General features: G+C 32.9%; 1 protein-coding gene across 1 annotated transcript; it reads right to left on the bottom strand.

Annotated features, from left to right (window-relative positions):
* Window positions 1-57: 57 nt before the first annotated feature.
* On the bottom strand, window positions 58-11,441 carry LOC135166827 (serine/threonine-protein phosphatase 4 regulatory subunit 3). The gene is made up of 5 exons (XM_064129461.1): window positions 9,866-11,441; window positions 7,750-9,348; window positions 7,100-7,251; window positions 6,147-6,549; window positions 58-5,242 (listed from the first exon to the last, which is right to left on the bottom strand). The coding sequence occupies exons 1-5, from the start codon at window positions 10,061-10,063 to the stop codon at window positions 5,156-5,158; spliced, it is 2,439 nt and encodes an 812-aa protein (XP_063985531.1). The 5' UTR covers window positions 10,064-11,441; the 3' UTR covers window positions 58-5,155.
* Window positions 11,442-12,052: the final 611 nt, after the last annotated feature.

The raw sequence follows: 12,052 nt of genomic DNA, 5'->3' as shown, positions 1-12,052 counted from the left end.
ACAATAGGATTCGTTTTGTCGGTTGGGAATGACAAATAAAAATTGATATTCATTGAATTTCTTCTAAATTTAAATTTATTATAATTAAATATTTTCTCGCACTTCTACAACACTTTTACTCATAAAATGGTCACTCGTATTATCAACACTCACTCGTCATGTTTTCCATATAGAACACAAGTAGATTTGTTGAGAAAACCATATGTTCGTCTTTCGTTACAGTTAAACGAAAGATAAAGAAAAATTCATAATATTTATTACGTTATTTTTCCACAAAAATTTTCATTCGTCGTATATTTACAAAAATCATTGTATTTCTTGACTTATCACGGACTAACATAAAATAAAGCGATTTAGATACATTCATTAACGTCTTAAGAATGTTTTTATTTTCTCGGAAATGATTATTCACTTCACATTACTATAATTAACAAATTAATAATAAATGAGGAATTAAAATGCAAATATTTCTTTTCTCTACGATAGTTTTACAATTATCATTTCTCATCATTCAAATCGCTCGCTTTACGCTTGTGAAATATTAAAAAATTTGTACCCATTCATTCATGTGAGTAGTACAACTGTAAAATGAATTTAAATAGTTGTTTACTCCAGTGAGGTTTAGGGGAAAATGTGAAGAGAAACATTTCATACAAAATCTCGTGAGCTCCCTCCAAGGGAATTGGATAACGTCATATTTTTATGTTTGACAAATTCCCTTTAACGACTGGTTTGATCTATGCAACTTGTCAAATCTTGGCAGTCTAATTATTCAATCATTTCAGTAATTTGTCTAGAGAAACCCCGGATCTTTCATTTAAACTAAATACACTGGAATTCAAATTCGTTCAATGATTGAACTAATTTATTTGTCGGGGAACGAATGCTCAAGGCATTAAAATGGGACTTGCACGAGTTTTTAAAAAACAATATACTGTTCTTTTATGGATTGAAAACTGGTGATAATCGGTGTATAATCATCGATTATAAAATCGAGTTGATCAGTATCTCGATTTGACTCCGAGTGGCCTTTGATTCGGATCTGTGACAATCGTGATTAACATTCGAGTGGAGTTCGATTCGGATCTACACAGATCCAAGCAAAGATCGATGGTGTGGAGGTCGATTCGGATCTGTGATCTGAGATCTCGATTAACATTCCAGTAAGACTCGAGTGAGAGTGAGACCTGCGGAGATGTGAATCGAGATACTGAACTACTACACAATCGACAGTTGGCCAAATCTTAAATGATGAATCCACCAGGAACGCGAGATATATTGAATTCTCCTCAAAAATGCTCGGTACAATCTCAATCTCACGTCTCCCTATTCAAGCCTCTGACTTTTCAATTTGAAAATCCGAGATATTATTCATAATATTAAAAATTTAAGGAGAAAAAATTCGGCAACCGGAGTCCAATTTCTAGGGATGTTATGTTATCCGGAATTATACATGAATAATGCATCGCACTAATTCAAACATTTACAAATTTAAATTCCAGTGTTTCCATTCCCATTTTTGGCAAATTAAATCTGCACATCGTGTCATTAAGATGATAAATCCCAATGCAAAGTATCAAATATGAAAAATAAATTGAATACATCGTATACATACAAGTCATATTATGAAGTAAATGTTCAGTCGCTGATAAAACATGTCAAATCAAATTTCTCACTAAAAGAACAATTTAAGACGTATTTGTTCTCCAATTCCCTAGTTTGCAAAATACGCTCAAACAAATTATAAACCAATGTCCAAAATCTTCTCCATTTCACTATGGATTCATTCTAACGCCCAAAAGTTTATGATCAATCGTTAGATGTTCGTGCGAAACGTTTCAGAGTGTTGTCCAATCACTGTTCAATATAGAAAATAATCTTGTAAATTATGTTAGGCCAAGCCCATGAAATTCATTCCTCTCCAAAACCCTCAAATTTTTTTCATAGTCTCCAATAGTAATAAATATTGAATATTACTGTTTCTCCATTAAGGCAGGGAATTAGTTGATAATTAATGATTATTTACAAAAATAAACATCCTTTATTGATGTACATTGATACTTGGCTTGTGTTTCACGTAATCTCTGTTTATTTCTATAAACGTTTGCACTCTTCCGAATTTTTCCATTAATAGATATTATATATACGTATCATATCGTCAATGACAACTATATTTATTCATCATCATTACTATTCATTTGTTAATATTATTTTCTTATTATCGTGATTAGTATGTCAATGAGAGGTTTTTACAACACTTACTGAGCCATTTTGCACGAATATACAATTAATTACGACGAAAGATATTTTCCATTTCTAGATGATGAATTGTTTCCAATGTGATGAAATTAATTGATTTCGATGATTAAATGTAATCAATAGTTCTCCACAATTTTCTTTTTTATAGACTTTCATTTAAAGAAGTGCATCGGTAAATTTTGGAAGCATTAGATAGAAATAAAGACCCATTGGGGAGCTTTTTATTTACGATGGCCAGTTGGACAGTTAGAAAGATTAAACAAACCTATTTAGCTCCATACATACCTTAAGGTCATTGTCTGAGGATATATGGAACAAAAACGATTTGAATATCTCATTGTACATAAAAATTCTCCCAATGAGATTCTGGGTCTATCGAAGACTTTCGAAACTCATAAATGTCCCCTCCCCACCTTAATCCATTAAATCATTGTGCCTATCTCTTCTGCGATTTTTTTTATAGTGATGTTCACAATTAATTAAGATTAATTAACTTCTCTACATGCTGGTCTTTGCGTTGTCATCAGAGTTATCACTCGTTCATTCAAATTCTGTTTATGTACATACTTTATTAGCTAATTCAGTAGTGAAGTGATAAAAATTAACAAGCAGATTTATGTCAATTTTGTAAATTATGTCATTATCTAAGTAATTTTACAGTTCCGATAAAAATGTTGAGAGACATTTGCTAACGGAAAATTTCATCAACTACATGAAAGGTCGCGAAACACTTTCATTCAAAAGTCTTTTTTATCGATGAGATTGGTTCAACTGGATAATTAAGGAAAATGTTTTTTTTTCACTTGACTTGTTACGTTTATTACGTTACTCCATTAAAATTCGTTCTCTTGTTGGTGATTATTCGAATTGGATATTTTCTTACAGCAGATGCCTACAGTAATAAAACCAGTTAAAAAATCTGTACATTAGCTTACAATTTTTCACTCCCGATTTAAGATTATAATCTCAATTTTTTTTTTCTTAGATTCAGAAATTTTTTGGATTTAGTTTTTTTTTTATGTGATCGTATGGTAGAACAGGGTGAAATGCTTTGAGTTATTATGAATGGATAAAGATGAATAGAAAATTCATTTCAATCCTTATGTTTTATCATGATTGCTTCATTGAAAGTCCGCGCTGGAGTTATCATTTCATAAAATGCACTGAAATATAAATTAAAAGGAAAGAGATGTATTTGAAACGAAAATACAGACTAATTGACGTATCGATGAAAAGTGATTTACGACAAAAATATCATAAGATAATTATTATAGATAATAATTCCATCATCTACAAAAAATAGTTTTCTACATTTTCATTTGACAAAAAGAAAACTTTAAATCGATCAATCCTTTTTAATTGAGGTAATTTTACCATCATCTCGTCGACTGTCTATTTCAGAGAAAGATGTCACCATACCTGCTCTATAACAAAAACTACTCTTCTCACGAGCATTGAACGATTTTTCCATCATATGTGGAAAAGGGATGATTTACCCACGCGATGCGTATTAAAACTTACTTTTCCCACAGCATGATAAAAATTGATATTTTTTGTCAGTTCACTGTCAAATTACGTGCTAACGGAATAATGAACTTATCAAAAACTTTACATTGGACGTGAATTCAACGACGGTTGTTTACGGTTGAATAGCCTCAGTAACGAGTCATTCCATTAGAAAAAAACTAGATTTTTCATCGCTTTAAATTCATGTCTCACCGAAAAATTCTTCTCACTTTTTCCCTCAACTGCATTATCATTGTCTCAAGCTATTTCCAGAAAACTTGCCCAGAAATCTAAAATCATCTCCCCAGTAAAAACCAGACTGAACGGATTAGCAAGACAAAAATCAGAATTTTTCGTCTCTTCCCTCAATAATGAATCAGAAAGAAATCTTTCCCAATCATTGAATTCTGATTTTTTTTACGAAAACAATCTCAAAGCCCTTTATTCATGCAACACCATAATGAAATGAAGAATAGTAATAATAATAATAATAAATAAACTACCTAAGCCCTCCCTCCCCTCCCATCATCCAGAATTCGTTGCTGTAATAAACAATAGTTAGTATGAAAAATTCATATATAATTGCCGCCGTGCAAGTATATTAATAATGTTTATTCATTTCATTCTGTAATCCTTACTCGATTTAATTTATAGAACATGAATTTATTCATCTTGTAGGACACATTAAAAACGGAAAAATTGGGACTACTAACTTTTTTTTTTTCTCTTCAAAAATTCACTATTCGCTTCACACAACATAGGCGTATGATTGCGCATAAATAAGTATTTATCTTAGCCAAGATAGTCTAAAGTTGTCTTATCAATTTTTCAAACTCGCTCATCTGCTTGTTTGTGTGACAAACTCATACAATCACGTTGTTATATCTGATTCATTTCTTTTCTATAATTCATTCACTCTCGTTAAATCTATTGATGCGTTTTTCATCTGCAAATATTCGCAGCGGCTTCATATTGAGGTTTCTCTTTATATTTTTTATTTTTCGTTAAAAAAAAATTGATTTGTTTTTTTTTGTTTCCTCAATTAAATTGTACAAAATTTCGTACGGGCAGGCAATTAGACTTCTACTATACAAACTACATTGAGGGGAAAACCATAATGATTCTTCCTGTTCGTTCTCAGTCCATAAATCGAGCTCTGCACCTCGATTGATTGATATTAATTATTCAAAACATATTTTGTTGTTTGAAGCAGTATATTCAGCCTTGAACCGTTGATAAGAAAAATCATAAAAGAGAAAATAGTACAAAAATGGTTATGAAAAAGAATAAACAGGTGGAGTCAATCTGGAATCAGCTTGAGGGAGTTTTTGTTTTGCTGAGAGAATTAATGGTAATGGTGATATTCTCAGAAAAAAGGCAATTGTGTCTACTATGAAAGTCGCTGCCTCTTTGGCGATGGGCTGAGCTCTGAATCATCGTCTTCCTCGTCTGAATCCCCTTCGTAATCCACCAATCCCTGAGAATTAGAATCAATCATGAGATGACATATAGGTTTATCGGAATAGATCAATTATTTTCAATCATTTGAGTTTCCAGGAATAGTATTTCAGAATATATTGTATCTTCCACGCCAGGAATTGCTCGCCAAAATTGACGTGAATTCAGAAGAAAATAATAAAAAGGTAAGTTAATTTCGATACGATAACATTCATTTCCAATTTAATATCCACCATTTTAATTATTAGAAATTTACGCCGGTACGATGTTGAGATGATAGTACTGGGAAAAAATTTTCAGTCGTTCAGCCATTTAAGCATAAATTCATTCTAAGAGATCAATATCAAAATTGAAATTCACTGGTGCAAAGTTTAGATAATAAAATCATTGTAAACTATCTGGAACGTGTTATCAAATGAGACACACCAAAACTTCAATGTTCGACTAGAAGAGTAAAAAATTGTTGCAATGCAGAAGAATATCCAAAACAATGGGATTTATTTTAACATTGGTTTGACATGTAAAAAAGAAAACAATTTCTTCTTCAGATCTGCTATGATTTTCAAAGGGCTTTGGTTTTTCTTAGTAAATTCACCAGTGTCCGGAATTCTATAAAATAATTTCGGTTGGAAAATGTACTTGATGAATACTTTAATTATATACTCATCGTATCAATGCATTATACATTATAGAAACTAACTATCTAATAAGAATAAAAAAATTATTCTTTAGAAAACAGTTGTGGTAGATTGATTTATCAGAAAAAGCCTTTGGTTTGCCTTAGTAAATCCACCAGTGTCCGTAATTCTATAAAATAATTTCGGTTGCAAAATGTACTTTATGAATACTCTAATTATACAATTACCGTCTCAATACTTTATAAATTATAAAAAGTAACAAATTAATAACAATGAAAAAATTACCTTTTTGAAAACAGTTGTGGTAGGTTTCTCCACGCTATCAGTAGAGGCATTAATGATTCCAGATGAAATGGAGGATTCATTGGCCGTAGATAAACTACTACTGTTGTTAACTTGGGACTGTTGTGTAGCCAAAATATTACTTGGAGTGTTGTTATTAAGAACAGTCTGGCCTTGTTGCTGTTGGGCCTTAGATTCTGCTGGAATGGGATTCGGATTTTGTCCAGAATTTGGACTCGCCGGTTGCTTTTTTGCAGACGCTGGTGGCACTAAATCAGCAGCAGCTGCTGGTACAACTGCCTCGCCCTCATCAAAATCCTCTTCTTCATTAAACCACATCTCCTCGTCTTCATCGAGCTGCCTCTGATCACGCCGATATCGACTATTTCGTAAAATTGATGGTACGCTAAAACCATGAAACCAGTTTTTAGACAATTGGAAATTCTAATAAACTTGGAATATTTTAAAATACCCTTTAGCCTTTTCAAATGACCTTTTCAATCAATTTTAAGAAATAAGGGAATAACGAGAGTAATTAGAAATGGGTTAGTATCACGATAAATTATGGCTATCCAACATCAACAGTTTCTTGTCATGAGTGTTCATTATCCCATCATAAAACTATGCTTTTGAAAATTCAATAATCCTTCTTAAATATTTTCCCAAAGCCTCTTTGAAATTAATGAGCCATGTGGGGTAGGTTTGAAATGCGCCCTTACACCCCTCCTCCCCCCTCTCATGTTGATGTCGAATGACCAACATGTGTTTTTGCAATAGCTCATTTCTGATTTTCTTATGAAACATCTGATAATCTAAGTTTTTTAACACTTTCTTCAAAACCCAAAAAATGATGTAGAAATGATTAACGGTTACAACCTCATAACCTATGAAACCAATATCGATGATTAGTTGCCATCTTTTCGATCATATCAAGTAATAATAAAAAAAAAATTTACCTTTCTAGCGTAGCTCTGTCACGATCTTTGAGTTTATCTTGATGTTGTTCGTATTTTATCTTCAATGCTTTAAAAGTTTGTACATAATCAATTGTCTCCAACTCTTTCGAAAAGTTTTCCACCACGTGGGAGCACAATGATTTTATGTCCTCCTGGAATATTAAAAAAACATAAATAATGATGTAATTGCATCTCTAAATATTTCGGGCATGGACATCATCGATAACAATCAAAAGCTTCATATTTTGACCGCTCAGTTAGGTATTCTTGTTTATAATTTTTACGGCGACATTAAATGAATTATTTCATTAATGAAGAAGCAAAGAAGTAGGGAAAACTGATTTTGTGAAATTTAATATGAACATATGATCATTATTGAATTATCTTCTGAGTAATAAATTTTACAACAAAATAATGAAACACAGTTCCACTTTTAATTTAGTTTTGCACAAGAGAAATCTCCTCACAAAATAATGTAATATGGATAATGTGGATTGGAATCCATCTTTTTTTTAACTAAATAATTTTAATAACAACTAATTGAAGAGCAAGAAAAAAAGGGAAATGTAAAAATTCTCAAAAATAACTCGCAGTCACAATAATTAAAATAGTACCACTTCCCTTAACTTAAAAAATATCTATGAACTTACCAATTTGATGAATTCAAACATCTCCAAAATTGCTGAGTCGAGTAGATTATATCGCCCATTGTTCCTCGCAAAAGCATCAAACACAGGAGCAAAAAGATTCCCCTTAATAATATACCTATTATAAAATTCATCCTTAAGCGCAATAATCTTTCTCATGAACCTCAGCGCACATAATACTAGAAACGTGTGTGTGGATTTCATTAAAATAAGTATTCTCCTAAGCAGATCCTTGTTAAAAATGCAATTCTTAATCTGATACATGTGATGTTCCACACAAAACGATAGCAGTTCGAGTATTAATCCAAGCAACTGCACAGTTCTGTAGTCTTCCCTGACTGGTTTATCTCCAACAGTGTTCCTCAATAGTGGTTCGATGAGCGTCACAATAGTATTTTTATAGAAATAGTTGAGAAAATCAGTCTTCTCCGTTTTATTGACAGTGGCCATCATGTTCTCAGGATCGAGGAGTAAACGAAGGACCCCAGCAAGTTGTACAGCTCCACCGAGTTCCGGATCATTATCACCAACTAATTGTGCCACAATGACATTAATCAGCATCTGATCAGGCTCAGTATTATTAATCTGTTGAAGAGTATAATCTCTAACAACACTCGGTGAATATTCCACAATATAAGTAAGAATATCTATACTAGCTGTCTTAATTTGTGCATCATTTATAGCCAGTGTTATCTCCAAGGCAGGAAGTATTCCCAGAGCTGTAAGGGTACGATAAAATGCCTCCTTGCCCTGTGGCTGTAAATTTTGCGAGAAATTACAAAATTCCTTGAGAAACAACACAAGATCACGTCGTTTACTGATTGATGTTGATTCATCAGTCAATTGTCGAAACAATTCTGTCAGAAATCTCTCGTCGTCCTGGATTAGCGTGACTATTTCAACTTTATTAAAAAATATAAAACTACTTAGTGTACTCAGCATATTGTCCTCGAAGACACTTGGAGTTGGTAGTACAACATCTTGGATATACTGGACACGATAAGTTTGATGAATTTTAGCCAATAATTCTGCATTTGTTATTGGTATAGCTTGTTTGAACCTCGCTAATTGACGAAGATACTCCCGATGTCTTTTTGGTTGGGTGAGAGTTGGCTCGTACTCGAGACAACCAACTACATCAAAAATTACATCCTCAGAGAACATAACTTCGAACAGAGCATTTTTGTTCAAGAGAAATATATTTTTGAAGATATCGTAAAGATGATGCAGGCCCTCAATATTCTCTATGTCTTCGCAGGTGTGAAACAAATTAAGAAGCTTCTTTATGTAGCCTTCAGATTCCAGGGCCATTGCGAGCTTTTCTTTTCGAACTGGTGTGGACAGGCAATTGCCAATGAGCTCGTTAATATCCTCGAGACGTGAAAGTTCACATGGAGGAAGTTCAATCGGCGGAGCTGAGTCTGACATGTCATCAAAACGCTCATCCTCAGACTCTTCAACAATGTCCTGGGTTATTTCTACGGACGGATCCTTCCCCTGGACCTGACAAATTTTCTCCCAAATTTCGTCGCAACCGGCTTTCTCTTGAAAACTCAGGGCCAAATCGAAGTTGTCACCTTCTGACCAGACTATTAAGGTGTCCTAGAACATTCATCAAATTTAAGTTATAAATTGATCATCGAGCAGATAAACTATTTTTTTGTTGTTCTCCATGATGAGGACAGATAAACAATACAAAATGTACAAAAAAAACGATTTTAAGTAAATTAAATTGTAATAATACATGTTACACTAAATATCTCCATAAAATTGTCACATTTATTTATTGAATTTGCATGCAATTATTAATTGTATTTCAGTGAAAAAATGGCTACGAAACACGACTATTTTCATCTTTTCCACATCTTTAGAAGGCTCAAATATGACATAAGATGAAAAAAAACAATGGTGCACTAATAACACCTTGTGTGTTATTAAATAGTACATAGTGGTTCTATGTGTATATTAAATAATGGAAACCAGAAGATTCAACATTTTGCAGTGACAACACTCGGTGAATATTCATCAATAACTCCCAGTAAATAAATTTATCAAAGCCCCTCTCCCCTTCACTGATAACCTCATCATTAATAATAATCAATAAAACAATAAACAATACCTGTTGCTTCTGATAGGCAGTATCAGGTTGAATCTTGCTCTCCAAAAGCACTGATCCATCACTCTCAGCTCTGACGAGCAACGAAATTCCCTTGAGTCGATCAACATAAGGTGACGACACGTGACCAGTGCCACGATCATCCCACTGTCTATCTGCATTCAGCGCATAAAGCTTGACTCTTCTCCTAGTATCCGTCATTTTTTTTTCCCTTCTTAATTCCAACGACAATAAAAAAAATTAATCAATTTCCCTTATCCACTCTTAATGAATCCTCAGTGAATCGTGTCCTTGAATCACTCAAACGACTGAAAAAATCGCACGATCCATTCTACCCAAACACAGATACATTATTTCTCCGGAAAAATAAATACAATTTAAAAAATTGATAAATAAGTAAACTGAAAAAAAAAACACTACTAATCTGTCTTTCTTCTTATTACGTGCATCTTATGTTATTATCATTATATCGAAAATAATTGCAACAATATCCACATTGACATTCAGTGTGTTTCAGAATTATCATCGAGGCCAAAAGATACACCACCACCACTTACGGTCACTCAATGGCACTTTACCCGGTCTCTCTACTAAGTAATGAAAATTATTCGATATAAATCCAGATAATGATCAACTAAATTCACTGTGATGTTGACCAAATGTATCTGTAGTCTGATTATGTTCGATCAGGGAAAGAAAAACCACCGGACTCCAATAATATTTCACTTTGTTCACTCACGTTTCTCTCTTCACCCTTCTCAGGAATCAAACCATTCGGGGTTGTTCTCCTTTTCCTTGTTTATTTACAAGAATAGTATGTTTATATGCGCAGGTTGCATAAGTCTCTTGTGGACTTGGCCACAAATACAGACATATATATCACATATATCTGCATATATAGGTTTTGTATATATATATGTGTATATATAGATATATGTAACTACACACACATCTCTGCGAAATGGAAAATGAGAGAGAATGAGAGATATTGTTCTGTCTTCACTTCCACACGCGGGAAATCAATATCAATTAATTATTTATTTTATTTATTAATAAAAATGTCAAAAACTCTCTTTTTATGTATATTAAGATCAGTTTGGCACTTTTTTTTTATTTCGGTTTTTTTTTTCCTTTTCACTCAACCACGAATAATCATCATAATAATGATGAGAATAAATTGCTCCCCCGTATTTGTCCTTTATTTATCCCCTGAAGTCATCCACAAATGTCTCAACGATAAAATAAACTCCTCATCGACTCATTTATTTATTGATTACCAATTAATTTATGTGCAATAATGCAATTAACAGCAAACTCTCGGTTCATGCGAAAGTTGCGATTGGATTGGGAAGAAGAAATTCACACGAACCCTCTGACGATTTCACTGACGGTCACGTGGACTACAGGTTTACGGAGCCTGATAAATAGCGGCAATCAAACGTTAATACTTGTTAATATTATGGTTAACCGTTTTTTTGTTACTGCGTTGTCATTCCAATAGCGAGTTTAATATTGGACTGAACTGACGTAGACACTCAGCAGCCACAACACTACGTTCCGCCATATTAGATCACAACAACGCGCCACGGGGTTCACTCGCCACGCACCAAGGATTTAATGCGGGAAATTTCAAATTCTCCGGTTGGGGTTGGAAACGAACTTGATATTTTTTGCCCTGTAGAAAGGTATTGTTGAATTTTTAAATTGTCAATTAGTAACATTAGTGATACATTTTTATTTATTATAACTATCAAAAATTCAATCAATATTGTAAATATACAGAATGTGAATGTTTTTGGTGGTCAATAATTTAACAGCGAAGATTGGCAGTTATTTGATTAATTGAAAAATGTATTTTTCAATTCGAAATTACTAAGGAGTTTCTGATAATTTTTTTCTAAATTTCTGTCGTTGTCACAATTGTCAAACCAGTGTCACAGTTTGTTTTTATAAATTTTTGGCCAAATTTTTGCAGAAGTTTACTGAGAAAGTAGGGAAATTCTTGCATGAAATGTCGTAAGCCATTGAGTAATAATAAACCTTAGAAATATTGGTTTCATGTTAATATTATCTCCGGAATTTGAAAAAAAATTAAAAAATGAGAAGAGATCGAACATGACCCTTCCAACAATGTTGAAGCCCATTGTTGTAATGGACATCACCACCCTAATTGTTAAAAAATTGAACTTT

This window comes from Diachasmimorpha longicaudata, chromosome 10 (genome assembly GCF_034640455.1).
Source record: "Diachasmimorpha longicaudata isolate KC_UGA_2023 chromosome 10, iyDiaLong2, whole genome shotgun sequence".
Classification (NCBI taxonomy): domain Eukaryota; kingdom Metazoa; phylum Arthropoda; class Insecta; order Hymenoptera; family Braconidae; genus Diachasmimorpha; species Diachasmimorpha longicaudata.
This window is presented reverse-complemented; position numbering and strand designations above follow the sequence as displayed.

Coding starts and splice junctions, on each gene's coding strand:
- LOC135166827 (XM_064129461.1), bottom strand. CDS start 10,063: ATGACGGATACTAGGAGAAGAGTCAAGCTTTATGCGCTGAATGCAGAT. Junction 9,349..9,865: donor CTGCCTATCAGAAGCAACAG/GTATTGTTTATT, acceptor TGAATGTTCTAG/GACACCTTAATAGTCTGGTC. Junction 7,252..7,749: donor TGTTTGAATTCATCAAATTG/GTAAGTTCATAG, acceptor TTAATATTCCAG/GAGGACATAAAATCATTGTG.